At 51.5% G+C, this 25,034-nt stretch overlaps 1 protein-coding gene across 3 annotated transcripts in view; it reads right to left on the bottom strand.

Annotated features, from left to right (window-relative positions):
• CD276 (CD276 molecule) overlaps positions 1-20,858 on the bottom strand; it is a 30,602-nt gene extending 9,744 nt beyond the window's left edge. For all 3 annotated transcript variants that reach the window (XM_027123560.1, XM_027123559.1, XM_027123562.1), the window contains exons 1-6: positions 20,570-20,858; positions 4,560-4,686; positions 2,014-2,361; positions 1,512-1,826; positions 563-901; positions 79-375 (exon numbers count right to left, since the gene is read on the bottom strand). In XM_027123560.1, the coding sequence (XP_026979361.1) occupies positions 79-375; positions 563-901; positions 1,512-1,826; positions 2,014-2,361; positions 4,560-4,632 (1,372 nt within the window). In that variant the 5' untranslated portion in view covers positions 4,633-4,686; positions 20,570-20,858. The remainder of the gene's footprint in view (positions 1-78; positions 376-562; positions 902-1,511; positions 1,827-2,013; positions 2,362-4,559; positions 4,687-20,569) is intronic.
• Positions 20,859-25,034: the final 4,176 nt, after the last annotated feature.

The following is a 25,034-nucleotide window of genomic DNA, read 5'->3' as shown; positions in this document are numbered from 1 at the left end:
TACCTAAATTCCAGTTCGGGGTCCAGATAAAAGGCAACGGCCCCCTCTATCCTTCCCCAGCTGTTCGTCTGCCCCTACCTGTGATGGTGACAGAGCCATGAGCGTCCTGCTGCAGCACGGGGTTGCGCACCAGGCAGCTGTAGGTGCCATTAGCGCCCAACACCACCCTCAGGACACTGCGCACGTCGAACAAGCCCTGCTCATTAGCCATCTGCGACGTGGTTACGTTGCCGGTCAAGGGCGCACCCTGCCCATCCTGCCAGAGCACTTCGGCCTCGGGGTAGCCCCGGTAGCTGGAGCACGTGATGGTCACCGTGTCCCCGGGCCGCAGGTCCTTGTTGGGCTCCAGGGTCATGCTGGGCTTTGAGTAGGGGGCTGGAAGAGAGCAGAGGGTAGAGGGCAGAGGTCAACGTAAGGCAAGGGCAGCGGGACACAGTGGAGGGGAAAGGTGCCTGGGGCTGTGAGGACACGGGTCAGTCCTGGGTCAGTGGGTAAAGGGGCTGCGGGAAGTATGAGGAGTGTGCCAAAGGGAGGGGACCCCCCTCCCCTTCGCGGCTCTCACCTGCCACCTGCAGGCTGACCGCGGCGCTGCCGAAGTCCCGGATGCTCACGAAGCAGGTGAAGCTGCCCTCATCAGCCACGCGCACGCGCTGCAGCCTCAGGGACGCGTTGCCCTGAGCCAGCAGGTCTGGGAAGAGCGCAGTGCGATTGGCATAGGCGCTGCCCTGGTCGCGGCCCTCGGCGAAGCTGTGCACCAGCTGTTTGGTGTCTGTCAGCTGCCAGATGAGGTTGAGCTGTGCCAGGCTGAAGCCGGGCTCAGGCAAGAAGGAGCAGCGCAGGGTGGCGTCAGTGCCCACGAGGGCTACCACGGGGTCTTCGGGAACCTGGACTTCCACAGCACCTGAGGGCGAGGTTGGAGCGGCAGGCAGTGAGGAGGGGCGCCGACACTCTGGGCTACCACCCCCCAGCATCCTGCTCCTCCATCAACCCCCAGGTCCCTTTCCATCTTCCCATTTTCTCCCCAGACCTAAAAACAGATTAAGTCTCAGCACTTCAAGACGTGGAGTCTCCCTAATCTTCTGACAAGAATCACAGCAGTTTGGCCTTGGCCTGAAAAGGTCCATCCCCGGGGGGAGGGGGGGAGGGGGGGACCCGGCCTAGAGCAGCCTCCAGCCCTAGCAAAACTCCCCTTTCCACCAGGATCCATTTCCCTCTCCTATCCTTCCACTCTCTTCTGAGATCTGAATGCTTCTCCATTCTCTCCAGAGGTTTCCAGAGCCCTGGAATCAGGGGACCCAGAGAGCTGAGAGGACCTGTAATCATCACCCTCACCCACTCCCACCACGGTTAGATTGCCGCCTATGCACCCTGTTTGTCTTTTCCGTTATTATTATTAGGCATCTCACTGTTCCGAGAGACTGAAGGTATGGAGCTAGATTCAGATACCGTGACCCCTGCACACAGGACCACCACCACCCCCAGGGGGACATTTAAGAAAACAAAACAAAAACCTGTGGGGTTTCTATGCGGTGTAATGGTGACAGAGCCATGAGCGTCCTGCTGCAGCACGGGGTTGCGCACCAGGCAGCTGTAGGTGCCATTAGTGCCCAACACCACCCTCAGGACACTGCGCACGTCGAACAAGCCCTGCTCCTTAGCCGTCTGCGACGTGGTTACGTTGCCGGTCAAGGGCACACCCTGCCCATCCTGCCAGAACACTTCGGCCTTGGGGTAGCCCCGGTAGCTGGAGCACGTGATGGTCACCGTGTCCCCGGGCCTCAGGTCCTTGTTGGGATCCAGGGTCAGGCTGGGCTTTGAGTAGGGGGCTGGAGGGGAGCAGAGGGTAGAGGGCAGAGGTCAACGTAAGGCAAGGGCAGCGGGACACAGTGGAGGGGAAAGGTGCCTGGGGCTGTGAGGACACGGGTCAGTCCTGGGTCAGTGGGTAAAGGGGTTGCGGGAAGTATGAGGGGTGTGCCAAAGGGAGGGCACACACACCCCCTTCGCGGCTCTCACCTGCCACCTGCAGGCTGACCGCAGCGCTGCCGCTGCCAAAGTCCCGGATGTTCAGAAAGCAGGTGAAGCTGCCCTCATCAGCCACGCGCACGCGCTGCAGCCTCAGGGACGCGTTGCCCTGAGCCAGCAGGTCTGGGAAGAGCGCAGTGCGATTGGCATAGGCGCTGCCCTGGTCGCGGCCCTCGGCGAAGCTGTGCACCAGCTGTTTGGTGTCTGTCAGCTGCCAGATGAGGTTGAGCTGTGCCAGGCTGAAGCCGGGCTCAGGCAAGAAGGAGCAGCGCAGGGTGGCGTCAGTGCCCACGAGGGCCACCACGGGGTCTTCAGGGATCCGGACTTCCACTGCGGCGCCTGGGGATGCGGTTGGTGGGGTGGGACGGTGAGGAGGGGCCGGGACACTCCGGGCCTCCCTAGTCCCCCTCCCCTTCCGGGTTAACTTCAGGCCCTGTCCACTCCCTTTTTTTTTTTAAGGCCTAAGAGTTTATTACCTTTGGTTCTAATTCAATCAGCAGGAATATAGTAAGCACCCACTATGCCAGGGGTAAGAGTTAGGAATGCCACGGAGAACACCACCAAGGTCACACCCCTACAGAGCTTACGTCTTAGCGGGAGAGAGGGACAAACTAGCACACAAATTCTTATTAGTATATGATTGGGGTATGAAGGAAGAAAGCAAGCCAATGGATAGAAAGCAAGGAGGTAGCTTTTCAAAACTCTGGCAGGTATTTTACACCTGTCTGTGCTGGTTGCATTTCCCAAATATATATTATCTTTATAAATTGTAAAAAGGGAGTCTTAAAAAAGTATGCACCAAAATGTTATTAGTGGTTTTCTCTGGATGAGAAAGAATCACAAGTGCTTTTTCATTTTTCTTTTCCTAAATACACATGATTAGTTTTTATGCAAGAAAGAAAGAATACCCATGCATTTAAATATGGTGGTGAGCCACTTTCTCCATAAAGAGATATTAAGCTGAGATTGAAAGGGAATGAAAAAAGAGTATGATATAACCAGAGAAAAGCCCGTTGGGTCAGGTTCCCCTGCTCCTACCCCTGCCCTGCAGCCTCCCACCCAGTCACCTCTGCCTCCAGTCCAGCTCTTCTTTTAGAGCCCTGGAAAATTAAGTAGGGGTTCCTGATAGCTTTTCTTTTGGTGAGATGTGTCCCCTAGCCTGGCACTGCCATTCTTGGGTAATGGTTAGATTGTGTGCTTTGGGCACCAGCAAAGCAGGCACACTCAAAAAGTGTGAAGATAGGGCTTCTCTGGTGGTGCAGTGGTTGAGAGTCTGCCTGCCGATGCAGGGGACACGGGTTCGTGCCCCGGTCCGGGAAGATCCCACATGCCGCGGAGTGGCTAGGCCTGTGAGCCATGGCCACTGAGCCTGCGCATCCGGAGCCTGTGCTCCGCAATGGGAGAGGCCACAACAGTGAGAGGCCCGCGTACCGCAAAAAAACAAAAAAAAAGTGTGAAGATCAAACAGTCTCGAAACAAAGCTAACTGAATACTGCACTCATTAAAGGTTTCTCACACTTAGAAAAATAGCATTTTATAGTTAGTATTTTCATCATGAATAACATACAGGTAGTGGGTATCATCATCTTTGCAGTGTGTAGTGATCTCTAAAGGTCTTAAGTGGGCATTGGATCTCTTGCCACAATGCCAGGTGCCACAGGCCAGCTCTCCAGTTGGAGACCAACAGGGTGCCCCTTGTATCGGGCATTTGGGGGATGAAACCGGAGGAATCACCCAGACAAAGCCCTTTGTCTGAAGAAATCGAAGGATCAATAGCTCTGGGTAAAGCGGTGCTTCCTCTTTCCGACCACCAGATGGCACCAGACACTCAACTTTGTCTACCCCTTGGCGGGAGAAGGCAAACTCTCCCTTAGAGCAGAAACTGATTAGGATTTGAATTATGATGATGTTGTTATTAAAGTAGCTGCCATTATTGAATGCTAACTCTGTGCCAAGAACTGTGTGGGAAGATTTACACACCTGCTATGTGGCTGGCATCCATCTTGGCCCTGGAGACACATCCTGCTCTTTGAGCAGAGCAGGCAATCAGCAAGCAAACATATAATATGTCAGGTGCAGATAAATGTTGGGAAGAAGCATGAAGTAAGGTCAGGGAAAGGGAGGGAAGATGAACTATTTTATACAAGGTAGCCAGGAAAGCCTGGGGAAGGTGGCATTTGAGCAAAGGCTTGAATGAAATAAGGGATCAAGTCATGCAGACATTCGGGGGCACAAAGTTTCAGGCAGAGGGAACAGTATGTGCAAAGGCCCTGGGGAGGAAGCACACATACAGTTTGTTCGAGAAACAGCGTTATCACATTTAGTGCTCACATTACCATTTTACAGAAGAGAAAACAGAGTCTAAAAAATGTAAAGTAAGTTGCCTGTTGGATCCCAGAGGTAGGAATGAGGTGGACAGGGCAGAGAGGAGATTGGGAGGAGGTTAGCCAAAACCTCCCCAGCCCTGCTAGACAGAGAGGCTTGGTGGGAATGGTCCCCTCCTCCCCCACCTCCAGGCCCCACTCTGCTCCCCTCACCTGCGAGGCAGAACCACAGCACTCCCAGGGCAGTGGCCACACGCATACCCGTGCTGCCCGGTCCACACAGCATCTTCCCGTGAGGCAGCTGACAGCTGGGCTCTCCGTGGTGGAAGGCTGCCCCTGCCTGCGAGGAAGAGGAAGTGAGGCCTTTGTCTCAAAACGTCCTCCCCAGGCCCTCTCTCACCTCATCTCCCCTGGACCAGCTTGGTGGAAGGCTGCAACTGCCCGCTGGGAGGTCCTCCCTCCTATACCCGCACAAGGCTCACTGCTGAGGGATATTTTGAGAGATGCTGGCAGGAGGGAAGTGAGTCACTGGGGAGGCTGGATCAGGGGAGCAGGGCAGTGGGCAGCTGGGACCCACCCCTTCTAAGATGTTGGTATGCAAACAAAAGGAAGGAGAGGTAAGGCAGCTAGTAAAGGCAAGTCTGTCTGCTCAGGCCAAGGATGTACACGGATTGGTTTGGCTCAAGACAACAGCTGGTAGGGGAGAATAAGACTTAGAGATTGGCTAAGAGGTTGAAAGTTTATCCTAAAGGCAGCTGGGAGCCACTGAAGGTTCTGGAATAGAGGAAAGGATATGGTCAGAGCTGTGGTTCCTGAAGATTACTATGACAGCTGTGCAGGATAAATGAGAAAAGCTGGACAGAAGAGACAAAGCAGGTCTGGGAGAAAGCGACAGCATGGCAGGACAGGGGAGAGAGAGAGGGAGCAGTCAGGGTGTCCATGGTTTTGAGCCCAGTGACCAGGTGGGACACTCACGGAGACAGAGAATGTGGAAGGGTTCAGTGTAGGGCACGTACAGTGAGCAGTGTTTGTGCAGGAACTTCCAGGTGAGACTTCTAGAAGGCAGCCTGGTATATGAGTACGGGGCTGAAGGGAAAGGACACTGTCTAGTTTAACCTGTGTGTAGTGAGCGCCCAAGACCGATCAGAAATGGACGAGGCCTGGACTGGGGCTGACCCCCCAAGCGGAGTCAGGACCGAGTGAGATATTTCTGTGACTACACGTCAGACCTGAGCCAGGGAGGCCCAGACCTCCCCGGGTCCAGCCCCTGGCTGCCCTTCTGCCCGCCCCCAGCCCCACCAAGCTGTCCGCCTGCTCCCTGTGTCCCACAGCTGCTGCCTGATTGTTCGTGCCACCTCCTGACCAAACCACGTCACCAGGGTCGATTCATGCTATCCAACACGATTTCACAAAAATATAAAAGGTTTCACATTCTCCAAAACCACCCAGGGAGCCGGGCTGCCTGACTTGGTCCCATTCTGCAAGAAGAAAAAAATTAAAGCCCAGGTAAGGGAGGGGACTTCGTTAGTGTGATGTAATTTGCCAGAGAGCACAGATGAGAAGGGTTCGAGTTCCCCACCTCCTGACACACCTCTCTGCCCTTCCAGGGAGCAAATGTCATCAACAGCCATTAGCATCAATTCCAGTCACAGGCACCCAGCCTCAACCCTCCCAGTCCCAGCCTAGCACCCCACTCCCCACCCCCACACACACACACACCCAGCAGCTGAGCTGAGGGAGTCCCTTAGCCAAGCCGGGTGCATCCTGCCCAGTACATCCTCCACCCCCAGCTGTCCGCGGCGGGGAAGCCCTGAGCAGCCACTTCCTTCCCAGACACTTCCGGTCCAAACCTGGCGGCCTCAAAGCCTTGCCACCTGCTGAGTCAGCAGCCTTCACGCTCCATTCATAAAGTCACCCTTGGCGGGCACCACATCCTGCCTACAAGGGCCACCACGGCCCAGAGGAAGTGCTGGCAGGCAGCGGCCTGCCATGCTTGCCTGCCCACTGAAGGAATCACAGGGACTAAGGTTAAGAAACTCCCAGATTCCGAGTCTCCCTTCCTTTCTTTCACCCCCAGACAGAACCGAGGCCTGTCCTTCCTGGGCCTCCCTCACCCTTCCCACTGCTGCCCATGCCCACCGTCTCCCACCCTGACCTGTGCGGCCAGCACTCCTGTGATCCTCCTGGGACCCTCCAGTCCATCCCTGACAACCCCACATTTTACATGTCTCCTCTTAGGACCTGAGGTAGGAATCTGCTCACATCCTTCCCCCACAGGCACCTCTCATGGTTCCCTATTTACCGCGGGAGTAAACCCACACGGCTCTGCCTGGTACTCAAGACCTTTCTTATGACTTCTCCTTCATCCATCAAGCTAATTCCTGCCACTGGGTTGTACTTGCCAGGGTCGCTTGGGACTGCCTGCCACCTCCACGAATGTGGGGAGGTCAGGGAGCACCTCTCTTCCGACCAGACCTATCAGGTTCCCCAAGGGCCGAGCTGTCCTTCCCTCCAGAGGCAGGATGAGAGGTTCGCAGGGGTGGGCATTGGATTTGCTCCCTTCAACTCCCTTCCTAGACTCTGGACTCAGGGAAGTTCCCACTCTCGTGCTTTCCCTGGGGAGAAGCCCTTGACACACCAGAACCGAGGACACCAAGAGACTCCCACCCCGATAGCTGGGCTCCCAGAGCTGAAGGCAGGAGGGAGAAACACATCTCAGAGACAAGATGTTGCCAGGGAATGAGAGCATGGCCTGTGACCAGTGGGACAGATGGGCTGCCTAGTACGCAGAGCCCCATGGTGACACACAGACCTCACGCTGCATTCATACCACGCTGCCCACCTTTTCTACAAAGGGGAATTGTCATCCCCAGGCAGGACCTGCCCTGGAGCCAGCATGTACCGCCCCTCCCAGTGAGTCAGCAGACGGTTCTTCCTCCCCACCCCACCCCACCCCGCCGAATGCGGGAACTCCACGGAACCCTGCCAGGAAAGACCCCAGGGTGCCTTGGCTTTCCCAGAGGAGCAGGAGTGAGGGGGCCAGGCCACCCTTGGCCTGAGGGTACAGTAAGTGCATCCAACCTCAGCAGAAGTGGAGCCACAGGGAAGCTCCCAAGAGATGACCCAAGATGTACCCCCATAAAGCCAAAACCAAAGATCAAGGGCTGAGGCTGGGCTCTTTACCAAGATGCCCTGGAACTGGGGATATCCAAGAGGAACTCCTTGCCCCTACCATGACCACCAATAGCACCCCATATTCTCTTAACCCCCTGACTCTTCCCAATTCCTGCAGGGGCTGCTTGGATAACATTTCCCATGGAGAGGGCAAGAAGGGTCAAGCCACATAACCAGTGTCAATCTTTGCTAGCCGGCATAGGATAGAAGCACAGCTTCTGAAAACAACAGTTAAGCCCCTGGATCCAGCTATGCCTGAAGCAAGCTGTACACCTACACGGCCCAGATACTTGAGCCAATCATTTTCCCCCCCCTCAGGCCAGTTTGAGCTAAGTTTCTATTACCTGCAATTGAAGCAGTCCTTGAATATACATTCATTTGTGTATTTAGTTATTCACTTAACTATTCACCAAGTCCCTGGTAGGCAGGCACTGGGGAACAGAGGACTAAGCTGCGTCTGTCTTGCATCAATAGGGAAGTGCACAGAAATCACCTCAGTTCCGTACAGAGTGCTGTTTCAGATACAGTGAGGGCTATCTGGAGGCACCTCTGAGATATAATAACCCTAAAGGCGAGTGCTGACAAATGATGAGCAGCTCCGCAGGTAGACAGGCTGGGAAAGGTGGTCTCTCCCCAGCCCCAAGGGACCTGTCCTCCTGGCACTGCTTGTCTGCCTCTCAGCTAGATCTCTTTGAAACAGTAAAAAGCGAGCCCAAAGTTTGGGTTCCAGTCCCACTTCTGACACTTTGCTGTGCAGTCTTAATAGGTGACTTCCCCTCTCTGAGCTCCATGTTCCCATCTGTAAAAGAAAAAACGCTTTACTGGATGCTAATGGAACTTCATTAGTACGTTAAGCCTTCATGTACTCTATCCTTAAGGTCCAGCCAATTAACTGCCATGCAGGTCACACTGAAATGTACAAAATGACTGTGGTAGAAACCACTAGTGTTCCCCTTACATCTGTTCTCCTCCTCTTCTGTAGAATATTTTGTTAGGCACAGGGTCTCTTGGCTAAAGACTACAGATCCCAGCCTGCCTTGCAGCAGGGTATGGCCATGTGATCATTTTCTGGTTAATAGGATGTGGGAGGAACTGATGTGTACAACTTCTGGGGCATGCCTTTAAAGAGAAGGAGCATACCCTCTCTCTTCTTCTCCCCCTTCCCACTGGCTGGAACACAGATGTGGTGAGCTATCTAGGACCACGCTGCCAAAGGCAACACCCTGGGGACTGCAGAACTGCAGGACAGAAGGCCCCTGAGTGGCTGCAGTATCAGCACTGGACATACCCGGACTGTCACTTGGGTGAGGATAAGCATCTGTTCTAGCGTCACCGTTATTTTGGGTCTTTCTTACAGCATCTGAAGTGACTAATTTAGGGACTCATCCCTCCCTTCCTCTCCCGCCTTCTCTTCCCCCTCTTCCCACCCCGTGAAAATTGCTACTGCTCAGAGCAGCAAAAGGAAACCACATCTAGAATAGGTGTTTCAAAACATGAACTGAACACTATCTTATCAGAGTCACTTAATGATACCTGGGCACAGCTTAGGAAATATTTCAAGGGTAGACATGACTGGTCTTAGGGATTGTTTGCACGCGAGGGGCTGGAAGAGCCAAGGATGTACTGAAGGCTTCAACCGATGGGTGCATGTGTCACACACAGAAGATGGGGAGACCTGGAAATGAGGGGGAAGAACAATTCTGACTGGGCTTGGAATGGATCATCCGTGACAAAATGTTTGATGGATTCCTGGACACACAGAGCTGGAACTCAGAACAGGATGGGGAAGCTATTCATGGAAGCCAAAGTTGGGATCACTGAGGGAGCTCATGGAATGAGAAAAGCCCACCCCCACCCCCCCACTCCGCCACCAAACAAATTCTGAAGAAGATGCAGAAGTTAATGGTCAACTTGCAGAACGGGGAACCTTTCTCTGGCCACTCCCACAACCTCTGTTTGCTCCCTCTAGAGATGGGCACCCACTACCTCCCAAAGAAATCCACTGGCTTTTGAGCAGCTCTCATTGGTGGAAAGCTCTACCTTTTACTGAGCCAAAGTCTGTCAGCCCATATCATTCCTCATTCGACCCCTTGGACCATGCAGAACAAGTCTGCCCCCTCCCTTATAACAGCCCTGCAAGTACTGGATCTTCCTCTCCCTGGTAGAGGTCATATTGGGCAGCCATGCCACATTTTTCACCAAAACAACCCAAAATAATAGACTGTCAAATCTGTGGCCAACACCCAGAAGTCATTTGCTCACATCGCTGCAGACCCACATCTCTGCCATCCTCTTCTGAAAAATTCAGGGAAGGGGTGCAGCTTTATAGGATGTTTCATTTGTTACTATTACATTTCATTCAGTTAAGCTGAGTCCCTCACTCCAACTGCCATGATATATATATTTTAATTATGGTAAAATACACACAACATGAAGTTTACCATTTGAACCTTTTTTTCTTCTTTTTTGCCTCACCCCATGGCTTGCGGGATCTTAGTTCCCCAACCAGGGATCGAACCTGGGCCCTCGGCAGTGAAAGCGTGTAGTCCTAACAACTTGACCCCCAGGGAATTCCCATTTTAACCATTTTTAAGGGTACAGTTGGGTGGCATTAAGTGCAGTCACAGTGTTATGTAACCATGCCACGATGTTATGTAACGATGCCATTTTTGAAGTACTGTTTTGACAGTACCTGGTGCATAGAAGGTGCTCAATAATTTTTTGGTGGATGAAGAAGAGAACAAATGAATTTATCTAAAAAGGTTGCCCTCCTCTCCCCACTTTGTTTCTTGTGTCATCAAGGTCCTCAGGGAGAGGACAGGAACAGGAAAGCCGTACAGCCCTAGGGTCTGCCCCAGGATCAACGTCCATCCACTATTCAGGGCTTTGGGGTCACAAGTTTTCCTACTTGTGCTGCCACTCACCCAGCTGCCCATCTTTCTCATCCCCAAAGTGTCACTGCTTCTGGCAGGGGACCACTCAAGTGGAGAAGAACCAGAGAAAAGGCTCATTTGAAGAAACTGGACTCTTCCTCAAGTGCTCAATTGACAATTAGTTCCAGGGTTTTGTCAGGGATTAAGGTCACCAATCTGTTTTTCCCATAATCTGCCTTATTCCCCATAAAACTGGTTATTTGCCCATCTTAGGTCTTCCAGCATTCATTTATCCATCCACACAGCAAACATGATGCAGGTTTATAGCAGGTATTACGGGAACGGAGGGTCAAGCACTTCATGGAGGAGTGGGGAGGTTTAGTTGGACCTCCTAGAGGAGGAGACATTTCAGCTGTCTGGCACAGGCAAAGTCACGGAGCAGCAAGCACCCACAGCATATTCTGGGAAGACGGGGACTCCGAGGAGAGGCAGTCAGGAGATGAGGCAAGGGAGGTGCTCAGGGGTCGGTTAGGGACCCTGGATTGATTCTGTACACAGTGGGAAACTGGAATGCTACGACCCACACCTTCCCCCTCCCCCCGCCCCCACTGTCTACCCCAGTTGTCCTGAAATATCCCTGATAGCTTCTCAGAGATCTTATCTCCAAATTCACTCAGCAATCCTAGGGGCCAGAAGACAAATCCATTTAAAGCAGATTATCACCTCCGCTTCTGGCCTGAACTTGGGTTCCTTCTTAACAGCTTCTGTCCCTTCTTTCCTTGATACAGAAGCAAAACAGATGCTGCGCAGACCTTCTCTACCTTCACTAGTCAGTCTTGATGCTCTTATTTTGTTCCTCATCCTTTCTGCTAGAGTGCCCCCCTCTCGTTCTAGGCTGGCTCCTTGTGATAACAGGGCTCCGCTTCCCTGCAGGGAACCCAGTCCATTTGGTGCTGGTGGGGCTGATCCCCAGCCTCAGGCCTCGGCGTGTGACCAGACCCAGCTTACTGGAGAATGCCCGCCCTGCCCCCACTCAGTGATTTGCTTGGGAATGAGCCTGTGAGCCAAGCCACACCCAATCAGAGGCCTCCCAGGGCTTTGCTGCTGGCGCTCTCAGAAAACACTCATTTCTTGCTGAGGTTGCTAAGAAGGATGTGGTCTGGGGCTGTTGGCAATGAATCTATCAGCTAGCAATAACCTAAAGAATCGATCCAAACAAATACAGAGGCAGAGGTGAAGGCAGGAGGGATACTGAGCCCCGAAAACAACATTTCAGCCCCTATGCCTGAAGCAAAGCTTCACCAGACTGCCCAGATACATGAGTAATCTTTTTTTTTCCCTTAAGCCAGTTTGAGCCAGGTTCCTATTATCTACACCCGAAGGAGTCCTTGAATATACGTTCATTCATGTATTTAGCTATTCACTTAACTCTTCACTGAGTGCCTGTTAGGCAGAGGCAATGGGAACAGAGAGAGGACTAAACTGTCTCTGTCCTCAAGGAGCCTGCATGACAATAGGGGAGTGCACAGAAATCACTGTAGTTCAGTACAGTGTACTACTTAAGATACAGTGAGGACCACTTGGAGGTACCTCAGAGACACGATAACCCTAAAGGTGAACCCTTAAAATTGACCTGAAGCTCCCCAGGTGGTCAGGCTGGGAAAGGCCATTCCAGGCACTGGGAGAAACCCAGGCAAAGGCAGTGAGGAAGGAAGCAGCATGGGAGGCTGGAGGAACGCAGGCCCTTCCATGTGGGCAGGCAGGAGATGTAAGATGGTGGTCACAGGAGGAGGAGAAGCTAAAGGGCAAGCCAGGGCTGGAACAGGAGGTCATGTTTGGATTTAGCTTGTAGGTGATAAGAAAGAAAGGGTTTTAAGTAGAGGAGTAATATTGTTGCCATAGGTAGGCCCAACCTTTGATTAACTGATGCATATGTAATGTTAACCTTGCAGAGGAGGTTTGAATTTTAAAGGATGATGTTTTAAAAGGGCAATGGTGGGCTTCCCTGGTGGCGCAGTGGTTGGGAGCCCGCCTGCCGATGCAGAGGACACGGGTTCGTGCCCCGGTCCGGGAAGATCCCACATGCTGCGGAGCGGCTGGGCTGAGCCTGCGCGTCCGGAGCCTGTGCGCCGCAATGGGAGAGGCCACAGCAGTGAGAGGCCCGCGTACCGCAAAAAAAAAAAAAAAAAAAAGGCAATGGTTTACTCAAAATAAGAGCTGATGGCAGAATTTCGGGCATCAAAGAATTTTTTCTCTAGATCGTGTCCTCCCGGAGATGCTCAAAATACCCTGCTCAGCCTGTGTGTGGACCTACTGCTGGTTCTGGACGTAGAATCGAGTCAGGCAGGGGTCAGCATAATTTCTTCTGTGAAGGTCCAGATAGCAAATGTTTTAGGCTTTGCAGGCCCTCCCATATCTGTCACAAGTGCTCGACTCTGCCCTTACAGCAGGAAAGCAGCCAGAGACAGTGCATAAATGCATGAGCAGAGCTGTGTTCCAATAGAACTTTATTTATGGACACTCGGAACTGAATTGCATATAATTTTCATGAATCACATGATTTTTTTTCAACCATTAGAAATGTAAAAACCATTCTTAGCTTCTGGGCTATACAAAAACAAGCAGCAAAAGATTGGGCCCAGGGGCCATAGTTGGCAGGGACTGGTTTACAGAAACACTAGCTCCATTCTCAAAGACAGCCAGGCAGCAGCAAAAATGGAAAACAACAGGGAACTGGTACATTAATTATGGTGCATGTATATAATGGAATAGCATACCGCCTTTCAAAAGAAGGTGTACTTACATGGAAATAAGCCCATGACATAGGTCATGTGAATAAAGAATATTGTGAGTTATGTGACCTAATTTCTATATTAATAAATGGTCCCATGGTCCAAGATCTAGTCACCTACCTCTCGCTCCATCTCCTATATTTCAGTGCAGGCCCTTCCTTCTCTGGCACTGAACCCCCTGGAACTTGCTCCTAGGCCCTCTCCTTAATTCTCTCTACTATTTTTTCCTAGATGATTTCATCCACTCCCATGGCTTTAAATATCACTTATATGCTGGCAACTCCCAGATTTACTTCTCCAAGTCCACACCTCTCATCTGAGCTCCAAACTTAAACCCAACTGTCTCCTAAATATCTGTGTTCCAATGACTCACAGGCATCTCCCTCTTAACATGTCCCTCTTCAAACTCTTGACTTCTCCCCCAAACCTGTTCCTCCCCAGCCCTTCCCACTTCGTAAAGGCACCATCTTCCACCCCCTCTGATCAAGCCAGAAACCTGATTTCTCACACCTTTACAATCCATCGCCAAGAACAGCCATCCCTGACCTCAAAATATATCTCAAGGGTCTGCAAACTACAGCCCCAGCACCAAATCCAGCTCACCACGTGCTTTTGTTCAGTTCACCAGTTAAGACAAGGTTTACCTTTTTAAATGGTTAGAAAATCAAAAGAAGAAGACTATTTCATGACACATGGAAATCACATGAAATTCAAATTTCAGTATCCATAAATAAAGTTTCATTGGCACACAGCCACACTTCATTCATTCACATATTGTCTGTGGCTGCTTTTCCACTACAACAGTAGAACTGAGTAGTCACAATAGTCACAAAGCCTAAACTATTTACTTTCCAGCCCTTTACAGAAAAAGTTTGGCAACCCGATATATCTTTACTCTCTCTATTCCCCTCCACCTCTGCTTCTCTCTCTGGTCTGCCAAGTCGCCATCATCTCTTGCCCGCATGACGACAAAAGCCTCCTCACCGGTCCCCCGCTTTCTCTCTTGTCCCCCAACCCAGTACTATACTCCCATCTAGACTCTAGACAGCGACCAGAAAAAACTGCTGTAAAAACAGAAGTGCATCATGTCATCACTTTCAATATCAAATCAGCTCCTCCACGGCATGCAGGGCCCTGCCTGGTCCAGCCCTGCCCACCTCCCCAGCCTCACCTCCTCCCACTGACCTCTCATCAGGGTCTCTTACAATGAGACCCTCTTCCCTACCTCACAGGGTTTTTGCAAACACAGTTCCTTCTTCCTGGATGACATCCCGAGGGTCACCTTGGCAGAAAAGCTGGGTTGGAGGTCTGCCACTCTCAGGATGTCCCTGTTCTGCGTTGCAGTTTGTTTATCTCGTGTCATACTGGGACCTCCCTGGGCAGGAACCACGTCTGCTTTATTCACTATTGGATCCTTAGTTCTACCAAAGGCTTGGCACATAATGAGTGTTCAAAGCACTGTTCAATGAATGAATGAATGAATGAATGAATGCTTGTGTGTTTAGATAGATAGAGAGATGGATGGATGAATGTTTGTATATAGAAAATGGGTCTGGAAGTGTGATAGTGAACCCAACTCTGGGGCATGGGAATGAAGGTAAAGGTCTACTTCCACCTTCTCGTTGATGTACTTCTGTAACTTTGACAAGGAGCATGGAATTCTTTTGTATTAACAAATGAAAAAGGAAAACAGTAACATAAAGATTTATGTGGGTTTTAGACCAGGCTCTATCACTGACTTGCTAGGCTCCCTAGAGCAAGCCCATTGCCTCTCAGGGTCTTCATCTCCTTAACCATCAAAGGAAGGTCCTGGCCTCCTTCCTGTGCTATGACCACGATCACATGCTGGGCTGGTGTAGTCACGAGAAGCTTCATGGAAGGAGTGAGCCCCGGTGTTTTAGAAGATGACTCTGGAGTCGGAGATATAGGTTCAAATCCAGACTCTGTCACTTCCTAGCCACGCAACTTTGGGAAAACATCCTCTCTGAGTCTCTGTTTGCTCATTTGTGCAATAGGAATTTAAACTCTACCCTCACAGGATGATTATAGGACTCAACTGAACAAAATTATCTAAACTGTCCTAGTTAGTCCTAGTTAGTATAGGTGCTCTATAAATGGAGTCTGGGGAAAGAGTCGAGGGGATCTCCAGAGTTCCCTGGGAATCCTGTTGGCCTTCCTTTTTCCTGATAATGAGTCAGTTTGGGCCTTTGGAGTTCAAGGCTGTCCAATGGGCACTGCTCCCCACCCCCGTGATCTCACCCAAGAGAAGAAATCAATTCTTCCTCTCCAAGTGATTTCTGTGTAAGTCAAGACAGCAGTGTGTCACCAGCGCCAGCCCAGGAGAGTGGGGCTGGCATCCCCAGCTTGCTTCCCTTATGGCTTATAGGAAGAACAAGAAGAGGGAGAACAGGACAGAGCAGAGCCCCTGGCCTCCCCAAGCCAGACAATCCCCACCGAGGCACCCTCTCCACACTGAAGTCAGGGCATCAGAACCAGAGGAGGCAAAACCAGAGAGAACATAAACATCTCAGTAGATCTGAGAACATAGTGACTTTTGCTACAGCAGCTGGCCTGCCTCTCACACCCTCTTCTGGCTGAGGGGCCAGCACAAAATGAGTTTGCATCTTCCAGGGTTCAACAGCCACTTGACAAGGCAGTGTGACACCATCTCAGAACTGGAAGTGTGTGCAGAGGCTATACACGCACATGGGTGCACACGGGAGGCACACACACACACACACACACCATCAGAAACACAGAACCCTGAAAAAAAAGTGAAAGCTACACTCAGCTCAGAAGAGGTCTGGCCAGAAAAAAAGGATTCAAAGGAGGGGAGTGGAGAGAGGAGGGGAAGGCATGAGAGAGCATAAGACCAAATCAGAGCGCGGATCCCAGGTCAAGCCCTGGCAGGCCTGTGACACATGTATCTGCATTCACTCAACTTCTGCTGAGTCCTGTTAAGTGCCTACCTAGATATGTCTGGAAACCCCATCCCTTCCAGAAGCCTTTCCAGACTTCACTCAAGGAAGGGTCCACTTACCCCAGATGTGTTCTACCTAAATACCTCCCTGCCTTCACATTCTTTAGGTTTCTACCCTGAAAGAGGTTCACCCTGGCAAAACAATGCTGCAGACCCCTCTCTACCTACGCACCAGCCCCTCTGGATCTCCATGGATTCCTCCTCATGAGTGTAGCAGGCACCACTAGTCCTTAGAGCTTGAAGGCTCCTTGGAGTTCACCTGTCCAGTGCCCACTTCCATGCCCATCATAGAGATGGGAATCTGAGCCTAGAGAAACGAGTGTAGGCTGTCACGCTCAGTCATCAATCACCATGAGAGGTGACTAAGGGCCTGCTCACAAGTGGCCCCTGGGCCTCAATTCCTCACTTGTTAAATGGCATCATCAGACTGCCTTGCCTGCCCCAGGGTACAGTTTGAGCTCAGGTACAGCAGGCAGGCCTAGGTTCAGATTCTAACTCGGAAGCCTTGCTAGACACATGATCAAGTTTAAATGACTTAACCTCTTTGAGATTTGATTCCACATCCCTAAAAAGCTGGTAACAATCCCTACCCCACAGAACTGCTGTAAGAATAAAATAACATACAGAGAGGACTTAAAGCCCTTAGCACTCAAACAGTGGTAAAGATTATTACTACTTTTGTTATTATTGCCATGGGCATGGGGAAAAGTCCTCCTGGGATCCTCTGCACTGAGCCTCCTCTGTCAGGCTATACATCTATACATCTAGGTCCCTGGGAACAGTACTCTTTCTCTGACCCCCTTTGCTCCTAGGACCCCACCAGCACCCAAGCCCCAAAGCAGCAAATCACAATTCAGCTCCATCTCTGTGTCTGGCTCATCCCTGGTGGTCCTCTCTCCCTTCCTCCTCCCAGTGGGCTCAAGCCCCTACTGCCCCTGCTGCCACCACATCCCCCAGTACAGGGCCATCCCCGTAAGTACACATTCCAGTGTCTCCCCCATGGGAGGCCCAGTTCCTAGGAGCCTACACTGATTTAGGGTGACCTGGGAGCCCTGCCTCCCAGAGGTAGTATCTCTCCCTGCTCCAAGGCTCCCAACAAAAGATGTTTCTCAAACCCCACTCCCAGCGGGTTCCCTCCAACATACCCTCCCTGAGCCTCAGGAAGGCCAAAGGCCCAAAGGCATTAGGGGTGTGGAGGAGGCATTCATTCTCTGGAAAGAGAACGAGGAAGAATGGGCGCAGCTGGCTGGGAGCACTGGTCAGAACTGGAGGGTGTAAGAGGGACTCCTGAAAGGCACGAGTGTGCTGAGGACCAGGCCTCTCGAAGAGTAAGAACTCTCAGCAATGGTTCCAACTGGGCTGCAAGGACAACTAGTCTGGGATACCCAGGTCAGGCCTGCCCTCTCCCCAGCTCCCCAGATGAATCCTCTGCCTTGCTGTGGGGACCCTGAGCACATCTTATCAGGCTCCAGAATGAGGGGTAAAGACTGTGTCTGCCTCCAGAGTGGCAGAAAGAGCCAGTTCTGGAGGGAGACAGCATCTCAGCCCCAAAATTTGCCAAATGCATGTCTGTGGGCACAGGACTTCTTTCTGGGCCTCAGTTTACCCATCTATACAATGGAGCTAATGATACCCTACCTCATAGCACTGCATCCATTACAGCCCCACCCCCCAAACCTGAAAACTCAATGTGCCTATCTGGAATCTCTTACTGCAGGGGTGGCAGAACTGGGGTTGGCAGGCAAGGGTTACATAAAGCACACGTGGCCCTCTCCCAGATGTCTGATCCATTCTGAGCCAACGAGACCAAAAGAACTTTCTCAAAGATCACATGGACCGGTTCCCACCCTCTTTGCCCTCCTCCCCCAGGCCCTGACTATGCCTTCCCTCTTTTGCCAGTGGACCTCCCTGTCATTCCTGCCCTGGGGGTGTAGGAAAAGGACAGCGATGGAAGTGGCCACCCACTCAGAGGATAAGCTCATGGGCAGTGACATCATCCTGCCTGCCCTTCTTCCTCCTCACCTGACCCCGTGACTCAGGGCCACGGGTTCAGGCTCTGTTAATCTCAGAGGCTGCTTGGATTTCGGTCATTTTTCTTCACATAGCACAAGCCCTGTATGTCCAACCAAGAAGCAGCCTGCAATAAGCCAGACACTTGTTCTACAACACTTTCTAGGAGTCTCTTTGGGTGCTGTGGAATCCCAGCTTACGGCTCTATGATCACACTCGGTCTCTGACCCCAAACAGTATTGCTCAGCTCAGCATCAAACCCAAATCCTACTCCAAAGAATGAAGATTGACGACTCCATAGAAGGTTACAGTTTAAGGATAGAGGAATTGCCACCGGAACTTTCAGAAGTCCACCTCAGCAGAATAAGGACACAGGCTCTACAGAAGGGACAACACTTCTATAACTGTCCTTTCCACAAACATTCAAGCACCTGACCCAGCTATCAGTCATCTGGGTATCTCAGACATTCAGCCAACCTGCTTCCATTGGGTGCCCAGAGAGAGGTGCAGAGGGCTGAGGACAGGAAGGAAAAGCGGTCCTCAAATCCCAGAACCCCTTCTCATCCTTGGGCTTGCTTTAACGTAGGCTTCCCATCTCTAACAAGCTGGATTGCCTGATTTCTTGGAACACAGGAGTCTGGAATGAATTGGAAAGCTCACTGAAAGCAGGCAGGAGAAACCACCAGTGATGTCATTGAAGAGAGAAAAGAATTCCAAAGTCAGTCATGGGACCCATACAAGCATCACTGAAGCCACTTAGTGCAAAGCTCACTCCCTCAAGAGTCCCTTTGCTATACAAAAGTCCTTAGTGCCAAAACTGTGATATGTGTAATACAGCGGAGAAAGATTTCCATGCTTAATGGTTAACGTAAGTGTTAATGCTTAATCTATACTCGCCCAAAATATTCCCATTTCCTAAAGAGCTGGAAATATGAGCCACCACTCACACCCACAGCCTCAGAGCCCTGCCACTCAGATCAGCCCAACCCATTGGACGTGTTTAGAGTTAAAATTCAAGTTTAGACTTCAATTTCTCTTAGCCTCCAAAAGCACCCACCTGTGTGCAGGGCCCCAAACTACAAGGAAGGCTGCACAGCATCAGATTTCCTAGGGACTTCTGGGAGGCAAGAGGGAGTCAGAGAGGAGGCTGAACTAAATAAAGAACTCTCTTAAAAACAGAACAGCTTCATTACTTTCTAACATAGAAGCTAACTGCTAGAGACACACATGTAAGAAAAGGACCTAGGGCCTTCATTTAATGATGAAATCAGACTCATTTACAATTATCCACCTCCAATTTGAAGGTAAATAGTTTTTCTCAATTAAGTCAAACAAACCCTCCCAACTCCCCAATGGTTTTTGCCTTCCTATTTGCTTAACGTTTTCCTCGATGATATATCCCATATCTGAGTCATCCATCACGCATTTCTCATTAGGGCAGGTTTGGCTGAGAAAGAAATCCCCTTTTCTGGCATTTCACTGCCCTAGGCCCCCAAACCTGCCAATTCACTAGCTAAGCAGCAATAGAGGACCCGGGACACTGGGATTCAATCCAATCCCCTCCCCTCTAGTGTGTCCCCACCCTGGGTCCCTACCTTTCCTCCCCTCTCCATCCTACCCCACCCACCATCTCCCTGAGACTTCCCAAGCCCAAATGGCCCCACCCCTGCTCCCTCGTGCTCTGCCTCCCACCCTCCAACAACTATGCATCCCTTCACCCAGGCCAGCTGTCCCTGCCTGTCCTTCTCAGAATCTGTCCCCTCGTGCCCACTGCTGCCCGTGGAAGCCCTCCAGTCACCCACTCCTTCATCCTTCTGGGCCAGGCAGAATGGACCCCCCTCCCCGATCCAGCCCCTCGCCCTCCTCTCCCTGGCACCTCTCCCTCCTCAGAACTAGTGGTCAGGTCAGGGTGTTTTCCTCTGCAGGGACTCCGCGAGACTCTACTTCCCTCCTAGCTCCAGCTAGCGGCTTCGTGAAGCTTTCCAGAATCATCAACACAATGACAGATCTGCCTCTATTCCCCCTGCACACCCAGGGCCTCCGCGATCACAGCTACCCGCCCAGCCTCCTCCAGCGGCTTCCCGGGAGAGGGCAGGTCCCACACTGCCCCGGGCCCCGCCGGCCAGGGAGGGGAGGCAAGGTTGAGGACAGGGCTGGACTCTGGTAGCCCCCTGCCGCCTCCGGGACCCAGAGCCGGGGTCCACCGTGCTCCCCGCGCGGAGGCCAGCCCGGGCCCAGGGAGAGGGCTGGGGTGGGGGCGCCCTGCGAGAGAGGGGGCTCACCGCCCGCTCTAGCAGCCCTGCAGCAGGCACGCTGCCCGGCAGCCCGGGGCAGGGCTCGGCTGCAAACAAAGGCCGCCCGGACGCGCGCCGAGCCCGCCACGCAAGCACTCACCGCGCCGCGCCTGACTCCCGGGACTCGGGGACGCGGCGGAGCGCTGCCGAGTCGCCGCCGCCGCCGCCGCCGCCGCCGCCGCGAGGCCGGGCGCGAAAGGGGTCCGGGGGCGGCCCCGGGAGTCCGAGGGGCGGGGCGGGCTGGAGGAAGCTGCAGGCCCGGAAAGGCGGCCCGGGTGCGCCCCAGAGGCGGGATTGGCCCCGCGGCGAAGGTTTGGGGCAGAGGCCTGAGCCCGCCCGCTGGGCAGGGCACCCGGCCGAGACCCGCCCCTGACCCGGGTCCAGACCCACGCGGGGGCCCTAGTAAAGGGGCGCTGGTCTGATCTCTGCCCGTCTCCCACCCTGTCCCACCCTCCCAAGATCCGAAGTTTATTTTCTGCTAGGGGGACAGGTGAATGGTCACTGACCGCCCCAGCTCCTCCTCCAGGCCGCTGGCAGCAGAGCCGGAGCTCGGATCTGGCTGTCTGACCCCCAGTCCAGTGTTCTCCGCCACCAGGCTGGTACCGTGGCCTGGAAAGGGTTAATTCGACTGTGAGGCATTGAGAGCTGCTGGGAGCTCTCTATAAATACAGTGTGTCGTGGGCGCCTGAGCCAACCGCAGGGTAATTTCCACCTAGCTGGTTTTCCCCTTTTCCTTCCGCCCCCGGCCACCCGGCCAGCCCTGCCCCCAGCCCCACGCCAGGCTAATGGCTACCCCAGGCCCCCAAAGGGGGAGCAGCTCTGACACCGCCCCAACCCCCTCCTCATGACCTGGGGCTCTGTCTTTATAGGAACCAGTTCCAGCCTGGGAGGAGATGGGGGGATCAGGCTTGAACCTCCAGCCTGGGGAGAGATGGGGATCAGGCCTCTGCCTTGGCACATCCGGCCCCTGCACCCATTCTCTGACCTGTTCTCCATTAGTTACAGACAGCAACAGCTGAAGTGTAGCAGTCCTCTGTGGGCCAGGGTAGAGACTAAGAGCTTTCCATGTGGGGCCTCTTTAAATCCTCACAACAGCTGGACCATGTAGATAATATTATCCGCATTTTACAGGTGAGAAAACTGAGGCTCAGAGAGATAAAGGGACTCCAATTTGTCTTATGGCCAGACCCACCACCAAGTGTCAGCAGCAATATGAGAGAGGGCTTAGGAAATATGCATGAATACATGCTCACCTCTGTGTGTCAGCCACTGTTTTAAGCTCTTTACCATTTTATCTCATTTCATCTTTCCAGCAATGCAATGAGGTAATGCTATTATTATCCTCATTTTCACAAATAAGGAAATTAAGACACAAGGAGATAGGTAACTTACTTAAGGATATCCAACCTTCAAGTGGAGAAACGAGGATTTGCCCTCTTGCATGTAAGTGCTGAATTCAAACTTAATTATAGTGTGTTTGTGTGTGGCAGTGAGGCATGGGTGTCTGTATTTGTGAACACCTGTGAGTAACTCTCTGCATCTAAGTGCACATGTGTTTCTGAATGTAAGTTTGATAATGGCTGTGTCTGTGTGACTGCTCCTAGGGATGGGGCAGAGAGTGGAGGGATCAAGGCCAGGCCATCTGGTCCAGAGTTCTTGGAGGTCATCAGCCTCCCCTCCAATCCACACTGCTTCTCTCTGCTCTGTCCAGCCCTGTCCAGCCTGGGCCTGGCCTCACAGTTCTCAGTATGAGTAGCCCCGAATAGGCCTCAAGACCTGGAGGAGAAGCATCCCAGGGAGAGGTGCCCCTGAGCTGAGAGATCCAGGAGCCCCACAGCAGGACTTAGAACTAATCCAGAGGAATTTGCTTTCCTTTCCTCCACCAGGAGTCAGTCCTGTGCTTTGTGCCCCAAGGTGGTGACACAGGTCCTGTCCCAGAGGACTTACAGTCTGGCAGGGAAGGCACAATTCAGCCGTGATGGACAGTGAAGGAACAGCACAGGGTAGTTTATAGCATAAACTGTATAGTATATAGTTTATGGCAGAGGCTGGGGGAAGACTTTTATCATAATTGCTAGAGAGATCAAGTCAGGAGGGAAGGAAATAAGTACTGGCTGTCATTCCTGGAAGCAGTGGCTTAATAGGGTGCTGATACCCCCCAGAAAGGGCAAACACTGTGGGCAGGGGATAGGCAGAGTGTCTGTACGACAGGCTCAGCTGCGACTCAGACATTTGGCCCTGGACACAAACAGCTAGACCATCCCAGCACACAGGAATCTCCTCAGGTCAGGGAATGTTTGTTCTATGCCTAGTTGAAAATACAGTCTTCCTCAGACTCCCTTTGTAGCTAGAGGCAGTCACATGATCTAATGTGGCCAATGAGATGGAAGTGAAATTCACTGGGTGGGGCTTCAGGGAAAGCCCTTTGTTAAAGGAGCTTGTTGACACTATCTAAAACATCATGGTGGTTCCTCAAAAAACTAAAGATAGAGCTACCATAGGATCCAACAATTCTACTTCTGGGTGTATCCAAAAGAATTGAAATTAGTGTCTCAGAGATATTTGTACATCCATATTCATAGCAGCATTATTCACAATAGCCAAAAGGTGGAAGCAATGCAAGTGTCCATCAATAAAATGGAATATTATTCAGCCTTAAAAAGGAAGGAAATTCTGACACATGATAGAACGTGGATGAACCTTGAGGACATTATGCTAAGTGAAAAAAGCCAACCACAGAAAGACAAATATTGTATGATTCCACTTATATGAGGTACTAATGTAGTCAAATTCATGGAGACAGAAAGTAGAATGGTGGTTGCCAGGGACTGGGAGAGGGAGAATGGGGAGTTATTGTTTAACGGGTACAGAGTTTCAGTTTTGCTGAAAAGAGACTGGAGACTGATTGCACAACAATGTGAATGCACTTACTACTGAACTATACACTTAAAAGTGGCGAAGATAAATTTTATGTTGTGTTTATTTTTCCGCAATTAAAATAATAGAAAAGAGCAGGCTTAGCCGGCATGAGCCTTGCCTTTTGCCTTTCACTCCCTTTTCTCTTTGTGCCTGAAGTGCAGACACAAAACCAGACAGTAAAGCAGCCATCTTGCAACCATTAGGACAAAAGCTAAGTAAGGGTGGCAGGGGAGAAAGTCAGATGGAGCCTGGTTCCTGAAGGCATTGCGGAGCTGCCACCCTGGCCCCGGATTGCTTCCAGCCCTTGGCCTGTCCCTCGAATTGCCATTGCTCACTCAGGATTGATGAGGCAGGAATGGTGACCCTTCATAGTCTTGTCCTCCCCAGGCTACCTATAAGGAACCTCAGAACACCATTCTGGCAAAAGGAAGGGGTGTTCTGACCCTCTTATTACTCTCCCCAGGACAGAAATTCTGAGTTCATGGTGAAATTCAAAGACAATTTCCTTTGGCCTCCTTTGACATACAAAAGGACAAGTGTCTCCCTCATCTGTTTGAATACTCTTAAATCCAGCAACTGGATTCCTTAACCTAGCTTTAAAGTGGGGGCTATACAGTTGTTTTTGACTCTATAGAGCAGCTAAGCAGTCCATCTTTCAGAAAGCAGCTTAGAGACATTGACATGCCTCACCTAAGGCCAATACTCAAAGTATTTCATGTCTGTAAGAAAGAAAAATCAATTCTTGGTAGCACTGGGGGTTTAAGGCCCAATCTGAGCGTTTTTTTCCAAGGATCCCTGTGACACCAATATCTTGGCATTGGCCTACCTCCACTCAGGCTGGTTGCTGCAGATCAACTCCTGAGTTGTCTGCATCTTCAGGCCTCAAGTCCTTAATGTCTTGGCAAAGGCCACATCCCCCAACCTGCCCCGCTCACTCATTTAGGGCTCCCAGGGCTGCCGATCTGGATCCAGCCAGCCCGCCCAGGCTGTCTATGTCAACTCCGTTTCCCTGAATGAAGGGATCCAGTGTAGAGTTGAATATGGTGTAGAGTGACTACTGCAGGTTCCTGCTAGAAAGTTTCTTATTTCTGGCACTTGAGTGTTGGAGTAGACTTCAGGTGTCTAGATCCAAATACTTCCAGCTGGAAGCTTCTGGCTGGCAAAATAAAATAATAACATTTATTATTAATGTTATTATTATTAATATTAATTAATATTAATTAATAAATGTTATTAATATTAACATTTATTAATAATAACATTTATTATTAAATGATTATTAAAATAAGAATCCTCCTGGGAGGATCATCTGGGAACACTTCACCCCCCAACACACACACACACACACACACTCTCTCTCTCTCTCTCTCTCTCCAAAATAACAAAACACCCCCTAACCCCTAATCAGGCTTGTATAACTAGCTACCTCTATCCGACCCACCATCCCTTCTTCATTATCTGTCCCAGTTGGAGCCATTCCGCCCCCTCCCCCTTGCTTCCCCCTTCTCCATAACCCAGGTTTACAATGCTCCCAGTCCTAGGAATCCATCTCAGAGCCTGTATCCTGCTGCTGGAGGGTCAGGGTCGTCCTCCCAATAGGAGGGTTAGGCCAGAATTAAAGAACAAAACAAGAACATAAAAACTGT

The sequence above is a fragment of the Aethalodelphis obliquidens genome, unplaced genomic scaffold (assembly GCF_003676395.1).
Source record: "Aethalodelphis obliquidens isolate GAN/ISIS:26980383/991018 unplaced genomic scaffold, ASM367639v1 scaffold26, whole genome shotgun sequence".
NCBI classification, from domain to species: domain Eukaryota; kingdom Metazoa; phylum Chordata; class Mammalia; order Artiodactyla; family Delphinidae; genus Aethalodelphis; species Aethalodelphis obliquidens.
The sequence above is the reverse complement of the archived record's forward strand: the minus strand, read 5'-3'. Positions and strand labels throughout refer to the sequence as shown.